General features: G+C 43.4%; 11 protein-coding genes and 1 non-coding gene across 12 annotated transcripts; 6 read left to right on the forward strand and 6 right to left on the reverse strand.

The window, feature by feature from the left end:
- Positions 1–354: 354 nt before the first annotated feature.
- IL334_003020 (uncharacterized protein) lies at positions 355–4,214 on the reverse strand (the record flags this gene model as incomplete). The annotated part of the gene is made up of 14 exons (XM_062934757.1): positions 355–537; positions 612–780; positions 881–1,361; positions 1,431–1,550; positions 1,610–1,650; positions 1,708–1,904; positions 1,971–2,119; positions 2,181–2,271; positions 2,341–2,375; positions 2,428–2,551; positions 2,639–2,988; positions 3,049–3,133; positions 3,218–3,897; positions 3,989–4,214. 14 exons carry the CDS (start codon positions 4,212–4,214, stop codon positions 355–357), a joined length of 2,931 nt encoding a protein of 976 aa, XP_062790808.1.
- A 370-nt stretch (positions 4,215–4,584) lies between these two features.
- On the forward strand, positions 4,585–5,208 carry IL334_003021 (mitochondrial import inner membrane translocase subunit TIM9; the record flags this gene model as incomplete). Its single annotated transcript, XM_062934758.1, has 4 exons — positions 4,585–4,650; positions 4,809–4,904; positions 4,970–5,051; positions 5,189–5,208. 4 exons carry the CDS (start codon positions 4,585–4,587, stop codon positions 5,206–5,208), a joined length of 264 nt encoding a protein of 87 aa, XP_062790809.1.
- A 268-nt stretch (positions 5,209–5,476) lies between these two features.
- Positions 5,477–6,919, reverse strand: IL334_003022 (uncharacterized protein; the record flags this gene model as incomplete). Its single annotated transcript, XM_062934759.1, has 5 exons — positions 5,477–5,875; positions 5,972–6,520; positions 6,585–6,593; positions 6,668–6,687; positions 6,766–6,919. 5 exons carry the CDS (start codon positions 6,917–6,919, stop codon positions 5,477–5,479), a joined length of 1,131 nt encoding a protein of 376 aa, XP_062790810.1.
- A 371-nt stretch (positions 6,920–7,290) lies between these two features.
- Positions 7,291–8,374, forward strand: IL334_003023 (uncharacterized protein; the record flags this gene model as incomplete). Its single annotated transcript, XM_062934760.1, has 4 exons — positions 7,291–7,432; positions 7,556–7,623; positions 7,779–7,963; positions 8,089–8,374. 4 exons carry the CDS (start codon positions 7,291–7,293, stop codon positions 8,372–8,374), a joined length of 681 nt encoding a protein of 226 aa, XP_062790811.1.
- Positions 8,375–9,166: 792 nt separating this feature from the next.
- IL334_003024 (uncharacterized protein) lies at positions 9,167–12,784 on the forward strand (the record flags this gene model as incomplete). Its single annotated transcript, XM_062934761.1, has 6 exons — positions 9,167–9,751; positions 9,841–11,045; positions 11,102–11,234; positions 11,296–11,405; positions 11,461–12,231; positions 12,301–12,784. The coding sequence occupies 6 exons, from the start codon at positions 9,167–9,169 to the stop codon at positions 12,782–12,784; spliced, it is 3,288 nt and encodes a 1,095-aa protein (XP_062790812.1).
- A 402-nt stretch (positions 12,785–13,186) lies between these two features.
- IL334_003025 (uncharacterized protein) lies at positions 13,187–14,694 on the reverse strand (the record flags this gene model as incomplete). Its single annotated transcript, XM_062934762.1, has 5 exons — positions 13,187–13,400; positions 13,521–13,839; positions 13,936–14,216; positions 14,334–14,535; positions 14,622–14,694. The coding sequence occupies 5 exons, from the start codon at positions 14,692–14,694 to the stop codon at positions 13,187–13,189; spliced, it is 1,089 nt and encodes a 362-aa protein (XP_062790813.1).
- Positions 14,695–15,251: 557 nt separating this feature from the next.
- Positions 15,252–15,365, forward strand: IL334_003026. The gene has a single exon (XR_009999587.1). It is a non-coding gene; the product is annotated as a 5S ribosomal RNA (ribosomal RNA).
- A 129-nt stretch (positions 15,366–15,494) lies between these two features.
- Positions 15,495–18,039, reverse strand: IL334_003027 (uncharacterized protein; the record flags this gene model as incomplete). The annotated part of the gene is made up of 10 exons (XM_062934763.1): positions 15,495–15,577; positions 15,660–15,941; positions 16,013–16,198; positions 16,265–16,527; positions 16,590–16,738; positions 16,789–17,092; positions 17,162–17,445; positions 17,519–17,629; positions 17,690–17,933; positions 18,023–18,039. 10 exons carry the CDS (start codon positions 18,037–18,039, stop codon positions 15,495–15,497), a joined length of 1,923 nt encoding a protein of 640 aa, XP_062790814.1.
- Positions 18,040–18,451: 412 nt separating this feature from the next.
- Positions 18,452–20,265, reverse strand: IL334_003028 (uncharacterized protein; the record flags this gene model as incomplete). The annotated part of the gene is made up of 6 exons (XM_062934764.1): positions 18,452–18,645; positions 18,710–18,892; positions 18,963–19,215; positions 19,274–19,748; positions 19,814–20,049; positions 20,113–20,265. 6 exons carry the CDS (start codon positions 20,263–20,265, stop codon positions 18,452–18,454), a joined length of 1,494 nt encoding a protein of 497 aa, XP_062790815.1.
- A 611-nt stretch (positions 20,266–20,876) lies between these two features.
- Positions 20,877–22,956, forward strand: IL334_003029 (uncharacterized protein; the record flags this gene model as incomplete). Its single annotated transcript, XM_062934765.1, has 9 exons — positions 20,877–20,958; positions 21,026–21,140; positions 21,211–21,451; positions 21,518–21,682; positions 21,738–22,028; positions 22,091–22,254; positions 22,330–22,498; positions 22,562–22,657; positions 22,732–22,956. The coding sequence occupies 9 exons, from the start codon at positions 20,877–20,879 to the stop codon at positions 22,954–22,956; spliced, it is 1,548 nt and encodes a 515-aa protein (XP_062790816.1).
- A 126-nt stretch (positions 22,957–23,082) lies between these two features.
- Positions 23,083–23,984, reverse strand: IL334_003030 (uncharacterized protein; the record flags this gene model as incomplete). Its single annotated transcript, XM_062934766.1, has 4 exons — positions 23,083–23,291; positions 23,353–23,455; positions 23,508–23,660; positions 23,736–23,984. 4 exons carry the CDS (start codon positions 23,982–23,984, stop codon positions 23,083–23,085), a joined length of 714 nt encoding a protein of 237 aa, XP_062790817.1.
- Positions 23,985–24,389: 405 nt separating this feature from the next.
- On the forward strand, positions 24,390–25,771 carry IL334_003031 (uncharacterized protein; the record flags this gene model as incomplete). The annotated part of the gene is made up of 6 exons (XM_062934767.1): positions 24,390–24,575; positions 24,635–24,775; positions 24,847–25,027; positions 25,098–25,348; positions 25,432–25,640; positions 25,705–25,771. 6 exons carry the CDS (start codon positions 24,390–24,392, stop codon positions 25,769–25,771), a joined length of 1,035 nt encoding a protein of 344 aa, XP_062790818.1.
- Positions 25,772–25,900: the final 129 nt, after the last annotated feature.

A 25,900-nucleotide genomic window follows, 5' to 3' on the forward strand; every position in this document is an offset into this window, starting at 1 on the left:
CAGTTTGTAGAGAGTAGTCTGTAGAGACACGATGATACGAATACAGTAGGTAAAATAATTCTGATAGATAGGAAATGTTATACGTGGCATTGGCAGTGGTCTTCGGGCCAATGTGTGTTTCTCTTCTCCCGCTATGTCTCAGGATCACAGCTAGCGAGGTCATCACTCCATCAGTACGCATCTCCCTCTTTCTAGGGTTGAGCTTCTATCATACCATTCCTCTGCCATACCGCAAGTGATCAATGTACCTGCATGCTAAGTGTCTACCTGATAGTCAAGGACATCTTGCAATATACGATAAACCCCTGCATGCATTCCAAGTACGACCTGATCTCCCAAAGTTCGCCGATTTTATCACACTACACCAATAGTTTTCAAGAACCTTCCTACCTGAGCGCTTCTACCCTTGACAGGAGCTTGTTTGACACCAAAGAGACGGACAGTGGTGTCTCGCCATATCCCATCGCTAGTCAATCCTGATATGTATATATCACCCCAAAGAAGTGAAGTGAGCCAAACGCATGAAGCAGGCGACCACTAGTGTTAACAATACCATAGTCAGCATACCTGCATTAAATAACAATTCCGCAAACGGTAATCAGAATACCCACCTGGAAACGCCTAGGTATAATGGGAGGAGCAGGAGGTAGGACGTCTGATAAGGATACACCCTTCAATATGTTGAACACTTTCGATGATGGTGCGCCTGTAAGCTGTTGATTCTCCTGAATGGTGGGCAAAAGTTCGGATATAGCTACTAAGACGGGATCAAGCGGAAGTCTAGACCATCAAATAAAGTTAGCGATAATCGGTTGCTCCACTACCGCAGACTGCAGCTGCTGAATGTATCTGAGGGATCGTGTGAGAATCAGACACTCACCCTTTCTGCCAACTTGACACCCATTCTTGCGTCGGGATATAACCATTAGGACCTACACCGGCTTGAGCCACCCTCATCAACTCCTCATCTGGTATCTCAGGTAGATCATCATTTTTGACGCCGTTGGGACTTGTTATCTCGGGATCCACAGCACGCATCTTGCCCCTTGCTTTTTCGCTGATGTTCTGGGATGTTGGAGCAGACGGCGGTGGCGGTGGGAGATCCGATGCTGCCATCTGGTTGGGTATATTTGCAGCAAGAGGGTCAGAAACTACTGTGACCCCAGGTGTAGTCAACGGTTGAGCGGACGGAGGGTTTTCCTCTGTTGGAGACAGGACGCGTCTTTGTGATGCAGGTGATGACAGTTCATGATCTTCAGCTTCGGGATCCCGTCCAAGTAGAGCTGCCTTTTCGGCTAGCATATCAAGCTCAGATGGTGTTCTACGTAAACCAGGTTTGACATTGGCATTCTTCTCGGCGGCTGATTTGTTCATAATACATCTCAATAAGTTAAATTTTAAGACTCGATAAAGATTGAAAGATAACTCACCAGCAGAACGCAAAGCCTTTCGCCTTTGAATGTCCCTCAGTCCCGATACTAAAGTGAAGGTGGCGAGGGTTTGGAAGTCTTGATGAGACCGCAGTATGGCGTACACGAGATTGGGGTTTTCTGCGGTACGAACGAATTAGCGGGCTCCGTAATTACTATTGGTATTGATCCCGACTCACCATTGAGCTGGAAATACAGTATAGAGTTGAAGGTCTCCAGCCTGTTCAACCATATATGTTAGCGAGTCCTATCATGGCCATATCGGTACATAGCTCACAAGTAGTAAACCAGTCTTGGGTGCCCCTCGTCCGCTAACAAGAAATTAGGAGCAGAGAAAGCTTTGAAGAGCTGTAATAATCTTGTAGATGCTTGGACACCAATATTGACGAGGAATGGGGCGATGTTGGAAACGCTGATTGTTAAAGCTGGGAAAAGGGGATTTAGACCAGGAGTAGTGGCAATAGAGTATATGGACTGGTATTTATATATAGCAATTAGTTTGTTGCACTGCAATAATATAGGAAAAGGAACAAGACTAACAACAATCAAAAAGTCTGCTGCTGTACCTGTGACAGCCCATCGGGAAGGGATAGTCATCCTGATGGTTTGATTGAGTGATGTAGCGAATGCTTGATCCGCAGAAAGAGTCTGAAGGAGATATGACAGAAGACGAAGAAGACCATGATGCGCTAAATCCGCGGAACAAGTGAGCTGAAGCATCTGCGTAGCATGGAAAGCAATGTAGCTTACCTGGATCGTCCTTGAGGTCTAAACACGTTATTAAGATATAGCAAACTATATCAAGAGCTTTGCCAGAGTCAAGGAGGTATTGGCGGAATCTCTGCAACCGCATGTCAGCGTGCATTTCGAGGGGGAAGCTCATGATCAGAGTTGAACATGCTGCTCTCACCTTATTCAGATCAACCAAACGCCAGAGCAGGATATCTATTCGATGCGGATCAGCTGATTCGGTGTATATTCAGAGATCTTCACTCACACGTCTCCAAGATATACGGTATAGGCTTCTTGCTACCCGGTAAGTAACCGTTTGCGACCGCGTTGTGTTCTTGTAAAGTATTGATTATACCTTCAAGTATGAACGAGAAATCTTCTTTTCGGTGCTGCATTGATTATGCGTATGATCAGCCGGACAGACGTTGCTTCAATTCAGTGGTCAAGCTGATATCAATGAGAACGGTGCGACCTACAAGTTTTGAAATGAAGTACCTGAAAGCATTTTCTTCTTTTCCTTCCCCCATAGCTCTTTCGCCCTCCACTCGGTGGTCCAACGCTACAAGTAAGACCATCATGGACGCCTTGACGAGTGTCCGTCTTTCTTCGGCAGCTTTAGAGATCAGGTGGTTGTACGGTAATTGACCGCTTATTCCAGAGGAGGATTTAAGTGGTGTGAGTGATGTGTTCAAGAAGGAGCAGAGTAACGATAAAACCAATCTACGTTCTAAGGAGTGGGTGAGGATCTGTAATGGCAAGTTGGGCGTGGTGGAGAGTGCATGTGGTGCAGTATATATAGTTGTTGATAGCAGAATAAGTAGGAACCCTGTTTGTATAACTCTATATTAGTTTAATGATCAAACATGATGCACAAGGTCCAGCTCACGTAACACTTCCGTCTTGTTCCTGTCGAGTTCAGCTGTACTTCCTACGCTGACGGTGCTCCCCACTCCCTTTTCCCATATGATATACTGATAAATGAATGTGCTGTCAGCGTGGGTTGGATCCACAGAAGCCGTGACCAGTCTTGTCTGAGGTTCCAAACATGGACTCACATTGATCTTCTCATCTATATTCGTTCCTCTGACAGTATCTGGAACTGTAAATCCAGCACAGAAGAGTAAATCTACAGTACAGCTAAATAATCTCTCAACAAGACAAGGTAAGTAATCGTTTTCTTGTTCTCCCTCTAGCTGTTGCTCTTCTTGATTGAGCTCAGGTTGAGATAAAGGATCATTCGTTACATCTTGTGCGGTAGTAAGTTTACTTGAGAGAGGATGAGCAGGTTTTCCGATAGTAGCTTTGAACGCTCTGGCACCTTCATCTTCTAAGCCACCTTCATCTTCACCTTCACCTTCACCTTCGGAATCAGAATCTTCGATCTTGAATTGATCGTCCATTTCTTGTTCCGCATTCCCATTTAAATCTGCAGCTGAAGTGCGACGTTCAATCTCAACTTTTGTCTTATTCCATAACCATTTTTGAGCGAATGATTCTTCTTCTTCTATAATACCATGTTCTTTCTTCTCTCGTGAACCAGCTTCTGATTCATAAATGACCACTAGGATCCTTCCCAGCATTCTCAAGCAGTTGAGCGCTTCCTTTGTCAAGTCCTGAGATGAGACGGTGGATGAATGCGGGAAATCAGGTGAAGGTAATAGAGTGAACAGATGATGAGATAGAGTGAGGATCAAGTTTGCAAGATTTGTAGGTTGACTCGTCAATGCTTGTCGAACTAATCACGTTTTACAATGCACCAAAAAGTCGCGTCAGCACGAACCGATACGGAGGAGAACATTAGTGGGGAAAATATGTGAAAGACATACCATCTTGTACCGAGATCAAAGAACAAACATCTGCAGAAGAATTGAATAGAGTGTAATACTGGGACCAGTATGTCACATCTGATACTGGAATTACTTCGTCACCATATAACCTCTTGATTCCAGTAATGTTCGATTTGAACTTGAGCTGCGCATCTTCTTGACTTGACAAGAAAGGTAAACCTATAGCTTGAGGTAACGATTTGAAGGTCGGGAGGTTCCTAAACATCTCGTGTGGTAAGAGGTATCTTCCGGACCAGAGCCTCTATCAATTGCTCCGCTGGCAGGCCGCTGGGTGAACGTGAGAAAGAGGGGATGCAGACAGTGTAAATGTTAATGTTAAATGCCAAGAAGACATTGAATGATGGTTTCTCGACGTGGATCATTGATGAGGAGGGGGAAGGTGAATGTCATTGGCGGCGATCACCGACATCTGCACCGGGAATTTTGAACCTTGAATCTTGAATCTTTCTAGTGATTCCATTTTGACTTTCGCTGTTTTCCATACTGATCTTGAAGGCTTCTTCTGTTTTTGACTCTCTTTAACAATCAATTCATCCTCCATCCTCAGTCACCCGATAGTAGAATCTCCCGACAAGATGGACTTTTCACAATTCAACGGAACAGAGCAAGCTCACATGACAAAAGTCATCGAGAAGAAGCAGGTGAGGTTGAATGGATTCCTTCGTCCCTTCATATCGTCGATCTAAACACCGCTGCCTACATTCGACGTTCACGTTTTCAACATGACCACGCTTTCTTTGATGTGTTCTATTAGCTTCCCTTGCTGACATCCCCCTTGCCAACCGTTCCCCTCTCTTAGATGCAAGACTTCATGAGACTTTATTCTGGTTTAGTAGAAAGATGTTTCAATTCTTGCGCTCAAGATTTCACCTCAAAAGCATTGACTACCAATGAAGTATGTGCCGAATCTTTTTCTCCTGTTTCCTGTAAACGCTAAATCCTGACTTCTCTCCTTTACAGTCTACGTGCGTTCAAAATTGTACCGATAAATTCTTGAAACATTCAGAACGAGTAGGAGCTAGATTTGCGGAACATAACGCTGGTGAGTGCCTTGACTCTTGCAATACATTATGGCTGTACTTTGAGAGTACGGTCATGTGCGATACCACTATGGTCCTCAATCACCTCATGCACCCCCATAAAAGACTCAAGCTGATCGGTTGTATTTTGGCGATTTAGAGCAAATGCAAGGCAAATAAGTTTAAAATCACAACGTATAATGACTATTAGCATGCAATGTATCACTTCTCTCTCTCTCCCAACTGTCTCCATTTCGCTTTCAAATCGTCGTTGAGCAGTGACCATACACATACATTCTACAATGCAGTCATCGCTGGTGCCCAATTAGTGAAATTTCAGTTCCATAGCGCGGAATTGTCTCATTGAATCATGGAGTATTGTATCATGCATCGTGGAACATATCCTAACTTGATTTGAGTAGTGTACCTTTGCGAAAATTCTACAGCTTCATTTCATTCCCTTCTTTACTCTCGATACACAGGCCCTCCAGATCCAATCAGTCAGAGAACCTTGTATGACCTCTCCGTTTCCTTGGTTCCAATGCCTTTCCGTTTCCCATAAACTGCTCACTAATAGTCTACTACTGACAATCAAAAATGACCACATCCATAATCTACCCCAAATACCACCTACTTTCTTACCTGTGAATTTGTAGAATCCACGTTCTGATACACAGCCTAAACCGTATAAACCGAAGGTAACCGTGAATATCACCCAGTTGCATTTGTGTGTCAAAGTGTAATGTAAGGGACCATGAATTATTCCTGATATCAGAAAGAATAATAAAATGTATATCGATTTTGGTACTTTGAGAGGTATGAAGGATAAGATGAATTTGATCGGTTCCTAACATTAATTGAGACGGATTGAGCAAAGAGTACCCAGCGGACTGACATATAACAACTGAGATGATGAAGTGACGTCCAACGTATCTCAACTCACCGTTAACATTTGATGCCATCTGTTACCCCAGAAATCGATCAGACTATCAGATTTGTCAGGTCTATCCATAACCTTCATTCCCCATTCTTCAGGTATCCATAATCCAGTCGATATACCTAATATGGCTGAGAGATGCCAAATCAAACAAGTACCTTGATAAGTACCTACACCTTGACTAAGGCTCATCAATATATCGACCATAATTCCTCCTCCAGGAATAGAAATTGTATCCCGCATCGAGTTAAGGAATCCGGAATACGTAGGTGAAGGATATGTTGATGGGAGTTTGAGTGATGGCCATAATAAAATATCCGTTATCAATATATGCCATATGCAAGCTTTCGAATGACCAAATATGGCAGATAGATAGGTCTGATTGCAGAGAGGTAGAGGAGATGAGGGAGGAAGATTGATCATTCGGAAGTTGAATAACAAATCAAAGACTCTCCACGAGCTCGTTGAGCGGAGCCTGGGGAAGTTCGGTTGACGAGGTAATGGATGAAAAAGTGGTGGTGAAGAGAATCCCCATCTCGTTCCCGGACCGATTGCCTTTGATAGTTTACACGCAAATTAGATCATACTCGAATAATGTCGTCCGTGTCTTCCTACTCACAATGACCAGCTACGCGATCAGTTCGCGTCAAAGTTTACTTCTTCAGTGATACAACATGGTGTGCAGATAGATCGAAGACTTACCAACCAATAAGCAAGAGCGCCTTGACGGGGATCAAGAACAAATCGTATCGTTCAGTCATGAATTCCCTTTGGCTGGAAGGGTAGACAGTCAGACACACCTTCGTATCCTTTACATCCTCTGATCGTAAGCCCAGTACTCGTGATGGCGCTGACCCAAAGTGCTTTCCTGAATTGAGTTGTTCCGTGATGGAAGGACAACCGAATGATTAACAGCCATTGTGCGAAACAAACCAGGTAAGCGAGTAATGCCATTTTCTAGATATCACTGAGCGATTTGAATTTCATGTGTTGTATGAATATTCCATCATATACCTCTCTTCCCTCTGACCTGTTTCTTTTCTATATGCTATCACCTCGAGATGGAAGATGATGTCGGTGAATCCGATAACCAACAAAACCAGACTTTATTCGGCTTCACCGGTTCCAGTCCACATGGCATCAGGTCAGTTACGTAAGATGGATTTTTCGATCTTCGATTTGTATCCTTTCTGCTTCAGTCCAACGATATTTCGTGAAATACAGAGATCTTTCTCTCTACCTCTATATAACAGACTGGAAGAATTAAAAAACAGGATACAATCACAAACTCTCAGACAACGCAAGATAGTGTCTATCACACGATAATGTCATCAGCAACTGCTCAAGCTACATCTTCCGCTGGATCATCAACTTCAGGTGGAAGTTGGTTCAGTGGGAATTACTTACCTGTAAATCCATTCGATCTACCTGAAACTAAAGATTTGGTTCAACAGAAAATCGCATCGGGTGAGTCTTCACGATCGACACTCTTACGAACTCTGGTGTAACTGCTGCTGAACATTGTTGGGAGTTCACTGTGTATCGATCAAGAACTCTAGCTAACATGATTTTTATTTCTGTTCATCATAGGTGAAATAACGAGGAAAGATGTCGAGATTATGGAGAAGGGATATAGATGGATGGCATACACACCACCTGTGAGTGGGGTCTCTCATCACTGCTTTCGGTGATAGATCATTCCACTTGCGAACTATTATCGGTTATCATCATGCTAGAAACATCACGACGATGAACTGTTAACCTTAGCTCATGAGGTTGACTCGCTGACTTCACCTGAACGATCATTTTGTAGGCAGGAGCAATATCATTTTCTTTGTTGATTTGGCAATTGATGAAAAGACAATACCCAAAACCTCACATCGTGACCAGATTGGGAGTTGGTGGATTGGCTGGTTTCGCAGGTGGTTTACTTGGTTTTGGTGCTGCCGGTGTTGCCGCCGCTATGGAGGTCAACGACAAGATCGAAGATGGTGATCGGTGAGTTGTGTTCTTATCCTTCAACTTGATGTTACCCAAACCAAAGTTGAACCAAGCGGCCAAATCAATCAAAGTACACGAAGCAATGCTGACTACTCTATCACTTTTCCTGTTAAAACAAACAGAAAAGTAGAAGTTTTCAACGCCATAACCGAACATGCTCGACAAATTCAAGAAGCCAAAGCTAATCCTGTACTGATACCCGCACCAATCCAAGTCCCAGCATCTACAACAGCGATGAAACAAGCGAGATCACAGTCTAATTTACCCAGAGATTTCGAATTTCCACCTCAAAGACAAGCTGCTCAAAGTCTAGAACATACTCAAGGTAGTATAAGGCTCGCTGAGGAGACCAAGAGTATTTGGGGAACGTTGAAAGGTTATATCCCAGGTCTGGGCAAGAAGGATTAGGTTATGGTTAGGAGCACAGGTGATTCTGAGCGGTCTGTAATACAGCCACGGGTTTGCGCAGAGACACGCCTGAGTAGAAAGGGTGATTTCGAGCAGGCAGCCCTCTTATGCTGGGCGTGAACATGCTATGCCATGCATATACCATTCAGAGAACTACATTCTTTCGCCTTATCCCTTGAACACTGCTCTCAAAGCTCGCCAGAATGTGTGACATATGCTATGCATTGAGGCCATCCCACACATGCGGGGGTGGCAATCAGAAAATGATATTTGATGACACTTACCATGACGTGTCATTGATTTGTATTATCGATTTACAAATCAATTACAAAATGATTACAGTAACCTTATCTATTTAGGAATGAATTTCCCACGTGTGTGTCTGTGTGTATTATCTTTTTTTTTACCCTGAAGCTGACAATTGCAGCAATTCAGAAAAAATTCCATTTTTATTAAAAAATTGCAAAAATGAAAAATGGAAGGACGCCATTTTGGGTTTGAAGATTTGGATTGAATTCACAATTCGCCTCTCTCTCTCTCTCTCTCTCTCCATCCTTTATCCTTCCTCTCCTTCATCTCTTCCTGCATACAGCTTCACCTCCCCACCAACGTTGCTTCTTACTTTGTAAGAGTAATACACAGAGCCTTTCCACCTCTGCTTTCTTTTAGCAGGCAAAGCTCTACACCAAGCACTTTCTCACCCCTCACACACTTGGCCACACGCGGCTAGGTGATTCGAAACAGATAACTCATCACTTCCCCTCTCTCTAGCATAGATCGTATAATCAAAACATGTCACCTGCTGCTGAACCCGCTCTCACTCCACTTCCCTTCTCTCCTCTCTCCGAACAATTCACCACACTCGCCAAAGCTGGATCCAACATCGAAGCCAAATCTTCCGCTGATGCCATTGCCTTGATCCTCAAGAAAGCCCCTCGAACACTCGAAGCTATTCAAGATGGTAAAGTCGTAGATGTAGTCTTGGCTTGGTCAGGCTCCAAATCAGGCTACGAACGAGAATCTGCTCCTGTTTTAGTCGAAAGACTCTGTAGATCACTGGGCACAGGTATTGAAGGTGTATTTTTGCCTTTGATCCCTGCCCTGTTGAACTTGGCAATGGACAAAGGACAACCTGTACGAACTGCAGTCAACTCTGCCATGACTTCTTTGATCAAAGCTGCAGCCCCCGAAGGTTCAAGATTGATCCTCGATGTACTGTGTAGATCTCTGGAGGATTCTAAAGGTTGGAGATCAAAAGTTGCAGCTTTAAAAGCTATCGAAAATTTGGTCAAACCAGGTGCTGAAGATTACATCGCTCAAGAATTAGGTCATGTCATTCCTTTTGTTGAACATGCTATGCACGATACCAAAACAGAAGTAAGTTACAAAGTCCCCATTATACATTGTACCTATCCTGAAAGATTTTGGCGCCGGACCTTGTCTGACTCTCAATCACCTTTTTATAGGTCTCTGCTGCCGCCCAAAAAGCCGCTACTACCCTTTGTGGAACCCTCCCTAACCCCGATGTCCTCAAACATATCAACCTTCTTGTATCCGCCATGGCTGCCCCTGCCGCTGTGCCAGGAACCATTAAAGGTCTTTCTTCTACCACATTTGTCGCTGAAGTCAACGCCCCTACACTTGCCGTCATGGTCCCTCTTTTATCTCGAGCTCTCAAAGAGCGATCCACCGAAACTCAACGAATGACCTGTATTGTCATAGGAAACTTGGTCAAGCTTGTTAGAGACCCCAACGTGGCTGCACGATACCTTGGCCCTTTGTTCGGAGGTGTTCAACAACTTGCTACCGGTGCCGCTTTCCCTGAAATCAGAGCTTTCGCTCAAACCGCTCTTGACATTCTTATCGGCGCGGGTGCTTCAGAGTCCGCCACTCCTCTTCCTCCAAGAGACATCAACCTTGCTGTCACTGAAGCTTTGAAAATCATGGCTCCTCACCTCAAGGTCGAAGGTCTTCCAGCTCACCCTTCCATCCCTCTTTCAGTCTCCATGCCTCAAGCTCCTGTTCTCGCTCACGCTATCGAATATCAAGCCAACGTGGTAGCTGACCTCGTCGATCTTCGAAGATGGGATGAAAGTGTCTGGGAGGCCAAAGGTCTCGGTTCATTCATGAAACTCCTTTTGGGTACGGAAGAAGGTAACAACGCTACCGCTGGTATCCGAAAAGCATTCTTGGACATAGATCAAGCTAAATTCGCACCCCCAGAGGAAGACGATGGATCAGAAGGTCAACTTTTGTGTGATATCCAATTCTCCCTCGCCTACGGTGGTTTATTGTTGTTGAACCATACCAACCTCAAGTTAAGAAGAGGAAGAAGATACGGTATCTGCGCAGGTAACGGTGCTGGTAAATCTACCCTCATGAAAGCTATCAGAGATGGAAAAGTTGAAGGTTTCCCTCCTCAAGATGAATTACGTACCATCATGGTCGAACACGCTCTTCAAGGTGAAGATGGTTCCCAGGGTATTCTCGACTTCATTTCTGCTGATCCCAAACTCGTCCAAAAGACTAAACAAGAGATCTCTGCCATGCTTTTATCTGTCGGATTCTCTGATGAGAAACAACGAGACCCAGTCGCCTCGTTATCTGGTGGTTGGAAGATGAAGTTGGAGTTGGCCAGAGCCATGTTGATCGGTGCCGATATCTTGCTACTGTAAGCTACCTCTCTTTTGTTATCTTGGGTATCAACATGCTCATGATGCTGTACAGGGATGAGCCTACCAATCATTTGGATGTTCAAACTGTCGCTTGGCTTGAAGATTACGTCTGTAGTCTGTCGGACGTCACTTGTATGATCGTTTCGCATGACTCCGGTTTCTTGGACAACGTCTGTACTGATATTGTGCGTAACCTTTGTGGCCATCTTTGATGAAGGACAACGCTGATATGTTTCCGCCGCTCAGATTCACTACGAAGAGAAGAAACTTGCCTACTACCCTGGTAACCTTTCCAAATTCGTCGAGAAAGTACCTGCAGCCAAGTCTTACTATACTCTTGCTGCCACTTCCATCAAGTGAGTATAGCTTGCAAAAAACCCAACTTTGATTTGACGCTAATAAGACTTTCAGATTCACCTTCCCTCCTCCTGGCTCGTTGATGGGTGTCCGATCTAACACTCGAGCCATTATGAAGCTTGCCGCCTGTACATTCACCTACCCCGGTGCTTCCAAACCTTCCTTGAAAAATGTCTCTTGTTCGCTTTCCCTCTCTTCTCGAGTCGGTATCGTTGGTCCCAACGGTGCTGGTAAATCGACCTTGATCAAGCTTCTTACTGGTGAGACTGTTCCTCAAGAAGGCGCCGTCCACAAACATCCAGCTTTACGAGTAGGATATGTCGCTCAACATGCTTTCCACCATATCAATTTGCATCTTGATAAAACCGCTGTCCAATATATCCAATGGAGATACCAAGATGGACACGACAGAGAGATGATGGAGAAAGCTACTCGAGTCTTCACTGATGAGGACCGAGAGATGATGGACAAACCAATCGAAGGTAAAAACGGAGATTTGAGAAAAATCGAAATGATCTTGGGTAGACAAAAGTTGAAGAAGTCGTTCCAATACGAAATTAAATTCAAAGGATTGACTCATAAATACAACGCTTGGTTACCAAGAGATTTACTGATCGAAAAAGGTTTCCAAAAGCTCGTTGGTCAATTCGACGATATGGAATCTTCGAGAGAAGGTGCAGGACAAAGAGATACTGCTGCCTCAGCAGTTAGAGAAGTCTTGGAAGCCGTTGGTTTAGATGGTGATATTGCACAATACAACGAAATGTCTGGTTTATCAGGTGGTCAAAAAGTCAAAGTTGTCATTGCTGCTTCCATGTTTAACAGGTAAGTCATTTCATACACACACTGCATCTAGCCGGGAATCATAGGCTGAGCTGGTTCTTTTTAATTCAGACCTCAATGTCTGTTCTTAGATGAGCCTACCAATTTCTTGGATCGAGAAGCTTTAGGTGGTTTAGCAGTAGCTATCAAAGAATGGGGAGGAGCAGTCTGTATCATTTCGCATTCTCAAGAATTCGTTTCTGCTTTATGTCCCGAAATATGGCATGTCGACAATGGTGAATTAACCCACAAAGGTAAAGTCGCCATTGTAGAAGATGCTTTCGACAACCCATCAGTACCAACTTCAAGGGCAACTTCGAAAGCGGGTACACCACGAACTGTTCCCGGTACACCCGGTACTGCAACTCCTTCAGGCAGCGCAGCTCCCTCAGGAACTGAAGAAATAGTAGATGGTGTCGCTAAGTTGATTGTCAAGAGAAAGAAGAAGAAGATGACAAGAAACGATCTTAAAGCTCAAGAAGAGAGACGTAGAATCAGAAAACTCAATTGGTTATCTTATGGTGGTGAAAGAGAACCCGATACAGATGATGATTAGACTATACCTAGTTGAAATTGGTGGAACGTTGTGATTAGATGGCAGATGGACATTTGCAATATAGATGGAGCGCAAATTCAAACGGAATAATGATATTCAAAGCTTTTTAACTGGTTAATATTCGATTAATTTCGGTCATATCATAGAATACCGCATAGAGATAGATACCCATAGAATTTCTGAGTTCGCTGTGACTCGTTATATTATTGTTTCGATATTTAATGAACTTGTGTTGATTTCACATGGATAGCCAGGGACTGGATCGTTGTCTATAACGTTACATCCACATTCATTTGGATGTCGCAAGTGAATTTGTAACCCAGGAGAAGAGTCTACGCTTCCTTTATTCATTCTTGGGCATACAATGTACGGATGTCAATCAATGTCAATCATCTTGATCCACTACGCTGCTGGAGCTACTTTCCCACCTAATTCCTCTTCGATAAAATCTTGTACGGCACCTTCGTATCCTGTTTTTGAATCGTCGACTTCGAACCCTAGTTTGATAGCATCGGTATTATCGAATGCTCCAGCCCAAGTATCGCAGATTCTGGTTACAGCTGGATCTTTCTTGTATTTGATCAATTTCAATTTATCCTCACCGCCGAATTTAGCTCTGTACATGGATGGAGGGATCGGGTTCATTTGATCAGCTGATGTTTCTCATATTATAACAGAAAATGAGTGAAATGAAATTTGGAAAGTGGTAAAATGGGACATATATGTAAACACTCACAAAGCTTGTATAATTTGTCTTGGAGTGATTTGGATTCCAGGTAAATTGACGATTCTTTCAGGAGCGACTTGTTTTAATTCACTTTGATCAACGACAGCTGCGTAAAGTATATTCCTGATGACAGTCTTGGTTCTTCCCACCCAAGTCAAATAGTAATCTAAAGCTGGATCATCGTATGAATCTGCGATTGGACAAATCGATTCTTGACCTTGTAATGGTTCTCTGATCAATCCCGATACGTAAGATGATGCTGCACTTGAAGGTGCACCAGGTCGAACTGTCACTGTGACCAATCGTACTGTTCTTGTATCGAGGTAACCTAGTGTGACAAAGGAGGTTTTAGCTTTTGTCACTTCGAATCGACAAGAGTGAATATTGAATCGACTCAGACAACGCTCTGAAGAATACAACTCACCTTTTCTACCATAATCATAAACGATCATCTCAATACAATGTTTCTGAACACCATAACTCGATTCTGGAATGACAGGCTTAGTCTTTGGGTCCACAACAGATTGAGGTGTCACACTCCCGTAAACAGCTAAAGAAGAAGCGAAAACGTATATTGGTTTGGGTCCAGTTGCGAAATGCTTTTCAGCATGTTTATGTGTCGCTTCCAATAGAGCTCGATGAGAATCAACGTTGACCGAATATCCAAGGGGGAAATTCGCTTCGGATCCTCCTGACATTATACCACTACACACATAAGGGTGGAAGAGTTACATGAGATATGTAATCAGCGCTGCTCAAGTGGTGTGACTCAAGTGGAATGTCATAGTTGCATTCTTTGGTTTTGCACCAAGATTCACTCACTGTAACGCAAAGACTCCACCCACTTTCTCATTCTCAAAAATACCAGCCAGTTGATCAGGTTTACCCAAATCAGCTTTAACGTTTCTCAATTTCTTTGAATCAGTGTTTCCATGATTGGGGGGTTCGATGATATCCGTAGCGATAATCCTGAGATTGGGATAAAGTTTTAATAACAGTAAAACAAGTTTTTGCCCAATGAAACCTATTCATACATCAGTATTTGTCAATATTGTCTTCTCGTTGACAGGAGGATTCATGGGAATGACAGGTTTGAGGGGTCTGACTTACCTCCTGCCCCTGTGACAAGAACCGTTTCAACGAACGATGGCAAGTTTAGAGAATCATACGTGGGTGCTGACATATTGTTTATTGTTCAGAGCTTATGGGTATAGGAATGTATTGGAGAGAGTTGACCTTGTGTATTGGACTAAAGAGATGTACGAGAAACGAAATGAGAGGTTTCAAAGTGGATACTAACTATTTATATATTAATATGCAACATGCGAAAACGGTTTAAAACGGCAGATCACTTGATTCAAACAGTGACGGCAACAAGAGCTTAATGCCCATGTGAGTATTGGCTATATCTGCGTAATTGGCTATCGTTCGTGATCACATCTAGCCAGTCATTGGTCATTTCTCCCTGCCTGTTGACTAGCAGCTGAAGCTATTGGCTATTTCCCATGCATAATTGGATATCCTCATGATAGATCTCTCATTGACATCTCACTTTCCGAGAAGAGGTTTATGTTATCCCCTCGGTAATTCGGTCCGAACATATTCCGGCCCGGTTAAACAAGGCCACACATTAAATGTAGATTACAACAACAACAAGTAAAAATTTGTAACATCCCTCGTACGTGTACATGCATCCTACTCATCGCTCGTCTTGTCTGGTCAAAACAGGTGAATCACATCTACGGTCATAGAGTCGAGAAAACACCGCATCCCGTCAGATTTGCGCAGTTAAGCTCGACATCGCTTGGTTAGTATACAGGTCGGGGACGACTTGAGAATCCCGAGTGCTGTGGTCTCCTTTCAATTCCTTTTTGGTTCTTTTCTTGGTTGGTAGTGAGGACTGTGAGGATACGTATGATTGGAAAGATAGTACTGAGGGATTGTTTAAGTCTCTGATGTCGGAGTACAGTTTCCCCAAAGGTATTATTGCCAGCCTAAAAAGCTTTCGAAGACTGTTCCTTCCAAGTCTTTGAGAGAATCGAGATCCCAGATTTGAGACAAGTCCACTATAAGCTCATTCAAAGATCAGTTAGGTTCTATCATTATTGATTTTCATCCGCAGACATCAGAATTTCGATGACAGCTTACATTCTGGTTGCGTTACCGGTTTAGGTGGTAATAATGATGAAGAGAGGAGGTCAAGATAGATGGGATCCGTTTTCGATGTGATCATAGTAGTCGTTCTACAACGGACTGCTCTTGATTCGTCCCAGCCATAAGTATCGGTATCGCGTACTACGGCTTTCAGTGCTCGTCGAATTAGGTCAATGGAACGGTCGAATGGACTGTCGTGAGAGCGTCGTTGATGTCGATGCAATTCGGCAATTTGTAGAAGCAGAGCATTCGTGTTCGTTATATGTATGTAACAGACTACGAAATGAACCGTCAATGGTGCGGCAAAAAAGTGAAATATCAGTGGCAGCAATGCTATGATCACTTACACGGTTGCCAGAATTCATCAAAATCGTAGTCTGTCAATCCTTCCAACATCTTCACCAATCTTTCGCACACAGCTAAGAGTGAGATATACACTCTGGGACTTATCGTTATCGACAGATTTTTAAGCTTGTCGAACAGCTTCTTCATGATCATGACATCGAGACCGAGTAAAGAGAGATGCGTTGATTCTAAAGAAGTAATACAGTTTCAGCTGATCAGACGTTGTACTTGGGAGTAACACAATCGATGCTCACGTGCTCCTGGAGATAAGCCTTCACCTGGTGCAGGTTCTATCAACGCTGTCTTAAGCTCGTCCCGTAAAGATGCAGTTCTACGACTCAATGCTTCTAGGAAGACTACATTGTTCGAGCCAGAATCTTGTAGATCATCAAGGATGGAAGTCGATTTGCACATGAGAATAAATGCTAACATCGATGGTCCACTAGATGGATCTGAACCGCCCCAATCGTCATCCAGTAATGAAGGAGGCGGTACTTGATGTAGAAATCCTGCAAGGCTGAGATTACATCATTCAGTATACCCTGTCGACATGGTCAAATGTCAGACAGGTGAACTTACTTGCTTGGTCGGTCAAATAACGCAGCCCTCCATTTATCCTGTAGAATGAGTGACCACCAAACCCTCTTTCTTACTGTCCTTTCCCATCTTGGTAGACGCCACTTAGAGCTATCAAGGTGTAAGCCCAGTAATTTGGCCGCACCTATGGCCTGTTGCGTTGTCAGTATCTCTCCCCGAAGAAGGACAATTCCATACTTACTCGTGCCAGCTCAATAGCCGAAGCGCTTTGGTTCCAGTTCGGTCGCATTGACAGGTGCACTAAAGACAGTTGGACTGTTCTGAGATTGATTGGCCTTCTATACTCATCATCAAGAGCTTGTACCGCTATTTTCCATAGTTCCGTTCCCTTATCCCATAGCTGGGGAACATAAACCACAGTCGCCGCAATGATCCCAGCAAGCAAAGCATAAGGGAATGAACCTGCTCCTCGCCAATTTTCGCATGCTCCTCTCAGACGAACGGCGTTCATAAAAGGCATAGCGGGAAGTGATCTTTCGATGAAGCTGGATACTTCGTCAGATGTGAACACCCATGAAACTTTAAAAACAAGCATTACGAAATGACAAACTCACATTTCAAGTAATTGGGTATAATTCCATTCTCCTAATAATGATTTCATTCTATCGAATAATTCTCTACCATCTCCAGTATTCCCAAATATACGTGACGGATTTCGTGAAAATACTACTGGATGATTTGGATCTTGTGAGACTTGACGAAATACCATATGTTTAATTTTCACCATATCGACACCTGCTTTAAAATCACCTAAACCAAAATCTGATAGAGCTCCTAAACCAAGAAAATGTGATTCCTCCCAATCTGCAGCATCCAGCGCATCGAATTCGTCATCATCCTATTGACCCCAAGTCAACAAATGTTAGTTGACCACACGTTATTTCATGAGAGATTTACACCATTTCGCTCACTAAATCTTCGACGGATAGATCTTGTACTACTTCAACGTGGGCTGATCTGTCCTCGCGTAACACGTCAAATACACTTGCTTCCCCTATCGCTGCGTCGTGAGCAAGGATGGACTGCTCCGATCAAAGTCTTCAGCTGTACGTATGATGTTCAAATGATCTGCCTCTACTTACAGGAGTAGCTTTTAAGGTATCCCATCCCTCAATTCCTGTATTATTGGATTGCGAGATACTGATTGTAGGGTGCAAAGTAGATCTCTGATTTCTACGTTTTGGAACTGGTTGATCAAATGTACAAATTCGATTTCGTTGTTGACAAAGACGACATGGTGATCCCCTTTGAATCACCACACATTGTTGTTTGAGTCTCCTGCAATTATCGCAAGGTCGATCTTGCTTAGACTTGAACTTTCGTTGACTAAACAATCGTACCGATGAAGAGCTCAGATTGTGATCTCTTCCAAATTTCTCCTTGTAGATCTGACAGTGCAGCAAGGAAAGACTTACTTGACGACACTAGCCATGATACCTGATCTTGTGGATGTCCTGCGTCATCACAAGGGCGAGAAAACCTGTATGAACGTTTACAGCAGCTCTCTATTCATGAGAACAACGAATCAATAATAAACGGCTGAATATCCCGTATAGTTGAGCTCAATTCTCTGTGAAAGCGGCCGCTTGGACCCTGAATGGAAGATCTCAAAAATTCGCTCCGCTTGTCTTGCTGCCAAAGTATAAACGTACTGTATGTATTTGACCTTGAACAGATGTATGTGCATGTATAAATATATACATGTATATATACGGAACGCTCCAAGACAACTACAAACCACTACAAACGTTCTTTGACTCGAGTATCACTGACGACTACAAAAAAATACTTTGAAAAAACATTACGGAAAGAACGGGGTTCGCGAAATAGCATTATATCAAATACTACAAGAAATATCTGAATCTAGGATCTGCTGGACCAGCAGCCAAAACTTCTGTTGGAACGTCTTTGGAAGTCCAATTGACTCCTTGTTCGGAGTTCCTTTTCTTATTGAGGCGACCCCAATGCAATCGAAGACTAAGTACGATCGTGATTGCCATTCCTTCTAATACTGCTGTGATTATGAGAGGGATGACATCTATGAAAAGAAATCAGCAACCACGCTCTATCCACCACATGTCAGGTAGCAAAGCAGTACTTACACTTGGGAGCAAAACGTGTCAGGAATATATTGGCACTGACCAGACCACCAGTATTGGCGAAAGCTGTCAAGGCTGCTACTCGGAAACCTCTAGAGTCTAACCCGACATCATTGTTCTGATGCCAGGAGTGGAACAAGACCGATGGTGTGAAAGCTCCTCCGGCGATCAAAAAGGTAGCAAAGTCTAAGCAAGGGAAGACAATCAGCATCAGTACTGAGTCAAACCCGCCTTGCACAGAACAAATTTGACTTACATCCTGCTACCTTGGCTGAGATGGGCAAACAAGCCAAGATGATACAACCAGTGCAAGTCATGCAAAGCGCACTGAGGAGATACCATGACCGACATCGGAATCGATCGGACAAGTAACAACTTACTCCCAGACAGATAGCGGAAAAGAAGTTTGGCGCTACTGTCCATAAATTTGTCTTGACTACTGAGTATTTGAAACGTTGGATAATGATGGACAAGAAATTACTCGCAACGGTGGATGCGGTACCGTAACCCTACATTCAAGGCATCAATAATCTGTTTTGTTGTCTAGGGCAAAGGGGAACGACTTACGATAGCTATAAGAGCGAATAACCAGAATTTGGTCTCCAATAGTGGACTGAAGAATTTTTTGGCATTGAATTGAGTATCAACTTCTTGAGTGGAGTCCATCAAGAGTCGCTTTCGTGCGATGACCTTTTGCTCGGGTGTGAGGAATTTAGCCTCAGCAGCAGATTTGGGAAGGAGGAACCAAGATGCAGTCGCAGCAACAACAGTAGCTCCACCTTCAATCAAGAAAAGGTATTGCCATCCATGAAGGGTTTCATTGTCGATGCCGAAGACGCCGTAAGCGAGAAGACCACTGAAAGCACCCGCCAAAGCGAGACAAGAGTAGAAACATGCGATTCTTCGTGCTAGCTCATCTCGCTTGTAGAAGGTGGTGAGATAGAAGATTAAACTTGAAGCGAAACCAGATTCGAATACACCCAGAAGAGTTCGGATGACGATGGAGCTGGCAAGATTTGGAGCAGCTGCGTTGATCATCGACCTATGATCCGGTAGGTCAGTCTCGATGAACCACATGATGGGTGTGGCAAAGAGATAGAAACTTACATCGAACCGAACCCTAACATGAAGAGTGGAAGTGTCCGATGAGCACCAAAGTATCGTGTGAGAATCATTGCAGGTATACCGCAAAAAGAAAAGAAGACATAAAAGATCGAAAGGACAATAGCATATCCATCAGTGGGGAAATGCAAGTCGGTTGTCATTCCATCGGTTTTCGCGTTGGAATAATTCGACCTGTCGAGAGAGGAAAAGAAGTACATCGCCGTAGCCAATGGCAGAATCTGTGAAGACACCGATGGATCAGATATGTATATCATGCGAGATGATACTCAGCTGAGACTTACTCTTAAATCAAGAGTCCTGGTTAACTTGCTGTCCTCGACAGGATCGACGTAGAGATCATCGAATTCATGTGGCCCATTCTTCTCTTCAGCATAGCCTTCGACTGGTACGATGTCTGTCGATACTACGTCTGCTTTATCGAAATTGTTCGACATGTTTGTGATGGTCGCAGCTTTTACTTGTGGTTAACGATATGTGAGGAGGGGGAGGAGACATATGGGCGAATCAGATCCTGCCCATATATACCCATTCTCCTTATCGTCCAAGTTGAAATGACGGCCTATTATGGATTACGGCGTTCATTTCAGGCACAAGGATACCTATTCACGACGGCAGTCTTCTGAAGGCAGACTTGTTCATCTACAACTGCCGTTCGGTCAAATTATAAACAGTTGTTCATATCCCCTCTGACCAATCATTTTCTTTTTCGGGTAGGGGTCTTCGCATGAGGCCTTGCGTTCCCGAAATTCAAGTCACTTCGGGAAATTTACTTGTTCAGGGGATTTTATCCTGGGAATTCATCTCTCTGCGCATAGATTGACCTCTTATCATACTTGGTATGATCATCAGAAAGTCTGCCGTCGGATGGAATTCCACTCAAATCGGCCATTTGTCCGCCGTCACCCAACCTAATGGCGAGGAATTCGAACGGGAATCACGAATTATGACATCGCCGATACAACGTCGAACACTTGTCATTTCAAGGATAAACCACATGTTGAGCGGAATCGACCACATATTCATAACTATTGCATATCTATAAACAATGAATCACCAAGACAAGAAAGTGATAATCGTTGGCGCAGGTGTCTTTGGTCTGAGTACCGCTCTGCATATGAGTCGAAGGGGTGAGGCTGTTTCTTCTTATACATCTTGCTAATCAGATAAGAAGCTGAATGAGCAATTACTTGTTAGGTTACAAGGACATTACAATCTTCGATCTTCAACCATACCATGAAAATTCGTACGATCCTGCTCAAGGTTGTGATGCAGCTTCAGCCGATGTAAACAAGATATATCGGTGCAGTTAGTACGTTCATTCCCTCCAGTATACAGCAGACTTATCTTTCATGTATACTGACGAAAATGCTTGCTCATAGTGGAGAAGAAATCGAATATCAGAATCTAGCCCTTTCTGGTAGGAAAGTTTGGCAATCTTGGAACGATCAAATCGCTTCTTCCTCTCAAACCGATCTACCACCCGCGTTAACGCCCAAAACTCAGCTTTACGTCAATAATGGATTTCTACGAATCAGCACGCATAGTGAATTGAGTGAGTACGATAATGTGAGCTTGGAATACCTCGAAAAGGCAGATTTGAGAAAATATCAAACCGTTAGAGTGAGTAGTAGTACCCTTCCAAAGATCGTCCAAACGATATCACTGACATATACTGGTTGGTCATAGACAAACAAAGAAGACCGTGCACGATTGGCAAAGCTTGATAAAGAACAACCTGGACAGAATTGGATGCACAAATTAGATCTATTCAAGGATCGACTTGATCCTGATAATGGAAAACCTCTTGATGGGTTTTTGGATGTCACAGGAGGTTTCACAAGAGCTGATAAGGTAGGATCGTTGTATCTTCCTTGTTGGTCATTGAGCTGAATCTAAACGATATTAGGCTTGTGCTTGGGTCCTGCATCTATGCAAAAAAGCAGGCGTGAAATTTGTACTTGGAAAACAGGAAGGAAAACTATCCAAACTCCTCGAGGAGAAAGACAGTTCCGGTGGCAAAGTAATGAAAGGTATACAAACGGCTGATGGGAAACAACATCTGGGTGATTTGGTGATTGTTGCAGCAGGAGGATGGACACCTTCAATCGTTCCAGATATGAACAGGTTATTGGAAACAACAGCTGGATCAGTTGCAACTGTTCAATTACCGAAAAATCGTCCGGATCTGTGGGATAAGGTGAGTTGCAACTCTTTTATATATGCGTACATGAGCTCACCCTTATTGTGCTCAATTGTCAGTATTCTCCGGAAAAGTTCCCCGCATTGGCCTTTGGTTTGACTGGGCACAACTCCCCCGTGTATGGAGGTCTATACGGCTTTCCTAGAACTGAAGATGGACTCATCAAAATCGGATACCGAGGGAGGAAATGGACCAACTACGAAACCTCTCCGATCAATGGACAGTAAGTCACGTTTTTTGGGTACATGACCATGACATTCATTCATTCTAACGAGGACCTGACTGACGGAAACGACAGACGAGTATCGATGCCTCGGACTGCTTTCTCTGACGATCCAATTCATCATGTCCCTAAATTGGCCATTGATTCTCTTCGGACCTTCATCGAAACGTTCTGGTCAGACTTGACAGAACTGGGCATAACCAAAACAAGATTATGTTGGTATACCGATTCGAACGATAACAACGTAAGTCAATTTGATCTCGTTCTTAAAGTGGTTCACTCATACAGATGCTGAAGATCAATACAGTTCGTAATTGACTATGTACCCGGATATAACAAAAGTTTGTTTGTCTGCTCTGGTGGATCAGGACATGGATTCAAGTTCCTTCCAGTGTTAGGTGACGTGAGTGTCTATCTCTTCGACAATCGCAGCAATAATGTGATGTAACGTTGAAAACTAAATGTGTGATATCGTAGCATGTTGTAAACCAGGTTGAAGGTAAACAAGATCAATTTACCAATTTATGGAAATACCGTAAACCGTCCGAGACCGAAACACATGTAAATGGATTAGATGAAGGAGAAGCAGGAGATCGTGTTTTAGCTAAATTACAATTAGCTCAGAATGAAGATTGGACATGGAAAGAAAAAGCATTGGAAACCATTGAGAGTTTGAGTAATGCTGTTAGAGCTAAGTTGTGATTTATCAACAGGATACATCAACAGGATGAATGTGTTGTCTCTGTAATCTACATTTAGCTTGATGATATATTAGTTTGTTCTTTTACCTTTGCTTTGGATCTGGTTGTACAGGTGCGGAAATATACTTTATGCATATGATTTTGGACACGCTGCTTTGTACAAATACTGTCCCAAACCAATTACATCGTATACGGGTAAACCAGTCACCTCGTGTACTTCTTTAGCGAAAGGAGGCATGTTGGTACATTCAAGCACGATAGCTTTGAGCTGAGGATTTCGTTCTACCAATAGTGAAGCTGCTTCTTTCATTTCTTTAGCCATTCCTTGATGGTCATCTAGAATGTATACCCAATTAAGACATACTCTGACTTGAATTCTAGGTGATCGTTGACTCACATGGTATAGTTTCGCCAAGTACGCTGGAAAATATCCCTGGTTGAGGAACACCTTCTACCGGAGTTGAAGGATGAGCTCGGACAGCCTCGAAATGTTTTTGTGTCTATCAAGTCTGTCATTAGCTTGACTCCCAATGAAACACATGTATGACTGACCAAGGATGCTTTCTTGAATGTTATTACGCCTACTTGATGTTTCCCGTCTTCTAGTACAGGGAGAAAGGAAGTTTGTAACCATGCGACCTGCATCAATGATGAAGTTCCCATGAAAGGCAATTGACGTGACAAGGTAGGATGCATGGTTGCAAGCTATATCAAAATCATATATCCCAATCAGGCACTGTTTACCAGAACCTTTCATGCGTAGAGTAGTCTAGTGCTCACGAAACCGCATGAAGTCACAAAAGCGACACAATTCTCCTCTTTCATGCATTTTTTACCTTCCCTTACGAACGCCTCAACCAGGTCTTCTCCCCAAGAACCATCCACAACGCTGGTTATTTCCGCTTCTTCTACGACTTTAATCACTACTGGAGTATCACCCCATGTGCCCACATGTCCGACGTCCCCAACTGGTCTGGGGAACGTTGTATTCAGCTGGAGAATACCTAATTTTGGTGCTGGTTTTGTCATTTCCGATACAACTCGCTTGCCGTCAGGAAGGATACTTAGTACAAGAATCTGATGAGCTAAGGGATGATCCGAGAGACGAATCGCTCGCTATAAACTCCATCGGGACGACAGATCACCGAACATGCTGATCCAAAGATTATCCAAACACGCCTGAAGATTCGGGCAGAAGTTCACGGCAAACATGATCCTCGGTTGTATCCGAATTGGAGATAAGCTATTCTTGACGGCGGTCTGTGACGGCAGAGGTCAGCCGTTGAACTAGTTTCACCAAGTTTAGCAGATGACCTTCTCACTTGCTAGTTCCCAATGAATATGTAATGATGTCTTCTTGTAAAGGGCCTATCGCAGAATTGCTTCACTCTGATTTTCCTTGGATAACTTTATCGCACTCAAATAAGTCTCAATATGGTCGCTGTTACCTCTAAACCCAAAATTCTCGGTATTGGTTATCCCAAATATGCCATAGCTGAGTTCAAAGCTCTTCAGGAGAAATACGATATTCACTATTTCGTTCCGAGTGATCGTAAACAGGTCATAGGAGAGGTCAAGAGACTCTGTGATGAAGAGGGACCATTCGATGGAGGATACGTGGTAAGTATAGAGTATACACTTCCGACGCCTTTACCGCGTAAGCTGATATATTTGAACAGTTATTCCAAACATCAGCTTATAGTCCCTTCAAACGTGATATGCTTGCACCACTCTTGACCACCGGAACTTGTGGTATCTGGGCTCAAGGTGGAGCAGGATATGATGATGTAGAAGTTGACTTTATAACTGATAATAATTCGGTAAGTACTATTGTCTTTCAACTGTGCTGGAGGGATCTGATTGCTGGTCATCTCTCCTCTCGCATTTGTAGTGGTTCACCAACACACCATATGCAGTGACGAACGCTACTGCCGACATGGGTGCTTTCCTCACTCTGGCCGCTCTGCGTGGAGTATACGAAGGTGAAAGCAATGTACGTGCAGGTAAATGGAGGAATGGAATGGCTTTGACAACCGATCCAAACGGATTAAAACTTGGTATCGTCGGAATGGGTAAGTTTCGTCGTTTCGCCTGCTCTCCCTTGGGTACCTTGTACTGATTGAAAAAGGATAATTTGCACAGGTGCTATTGGAAAATCAATGGCAGTGAAATTACAAGTATTCGGCATGAAAGTGTACTACTACAACCGAAAACAATTATCGCCTGAAGAAGAGAAAGCACTCGGAGTGACTTATTCGACCTTTGAGGACCTCATTACTACTTCAGACGTTATCAGCTTGAACTGTCCGTTGACTCCTGAAACCCGACATTTGATCGGCGAAAAAGAATTTGCAAAGATGAAGGATGGTGTATTCATCGTCAATACTGCGAGAGTATGTATACACACTTTTCTTTTCATTATCGATGACCCAATTTCATTATTCAATGAATCGCTGATGTTCATCTCCCTTTCTAGGGTGCTGTCATTGATGAATCAGCTCTGGTCGAAGCACTGAAATCTGGTAAAGTTTCCAGAGCCGGATTGGACGTCTTTGAAGAAGAACCTAAAATCAACCCGTACTTGTTGACTTGTAATCGAGTAACATTACAGCCTCATCTCGGTGCAATGTCAACAGGTACAATACATACTGGTGAAAAGGCAATTTTCTCGAATCTAGAAGCATAGTGAGTGACTCAAAGAAAAGTAAAAGTGAAATCGCAGTTGCTAATACAGTGATAATCCAATTAGCTTCGAAACGGGAACACCGATCACCCCAGTGAATAAGCCACTTAGAGCTGTCAAACAGAAGCAATAAGTTGGGATGCCGTGTTGACTCCATTATACATGTACTGCATCGAATATATACAATATATATGAGCATTTCCAAAATACAAAGATGAAATGCATGAATATAACGGATAGGAGGATCGTCTACTAGTTATAC

This window comes from Kwoniella shivajii, chromosome 4, assembly GCF_035658355.1.
Source record: "Kwoniella shivajii chromosome 4, complete sequence".
NCBI lineage: Eukaryota > Fungi > Basidiomycota > Tremellomycetes > Tremellales > Cryptococcaceae > Kwoniella > Kwoniella shivajii.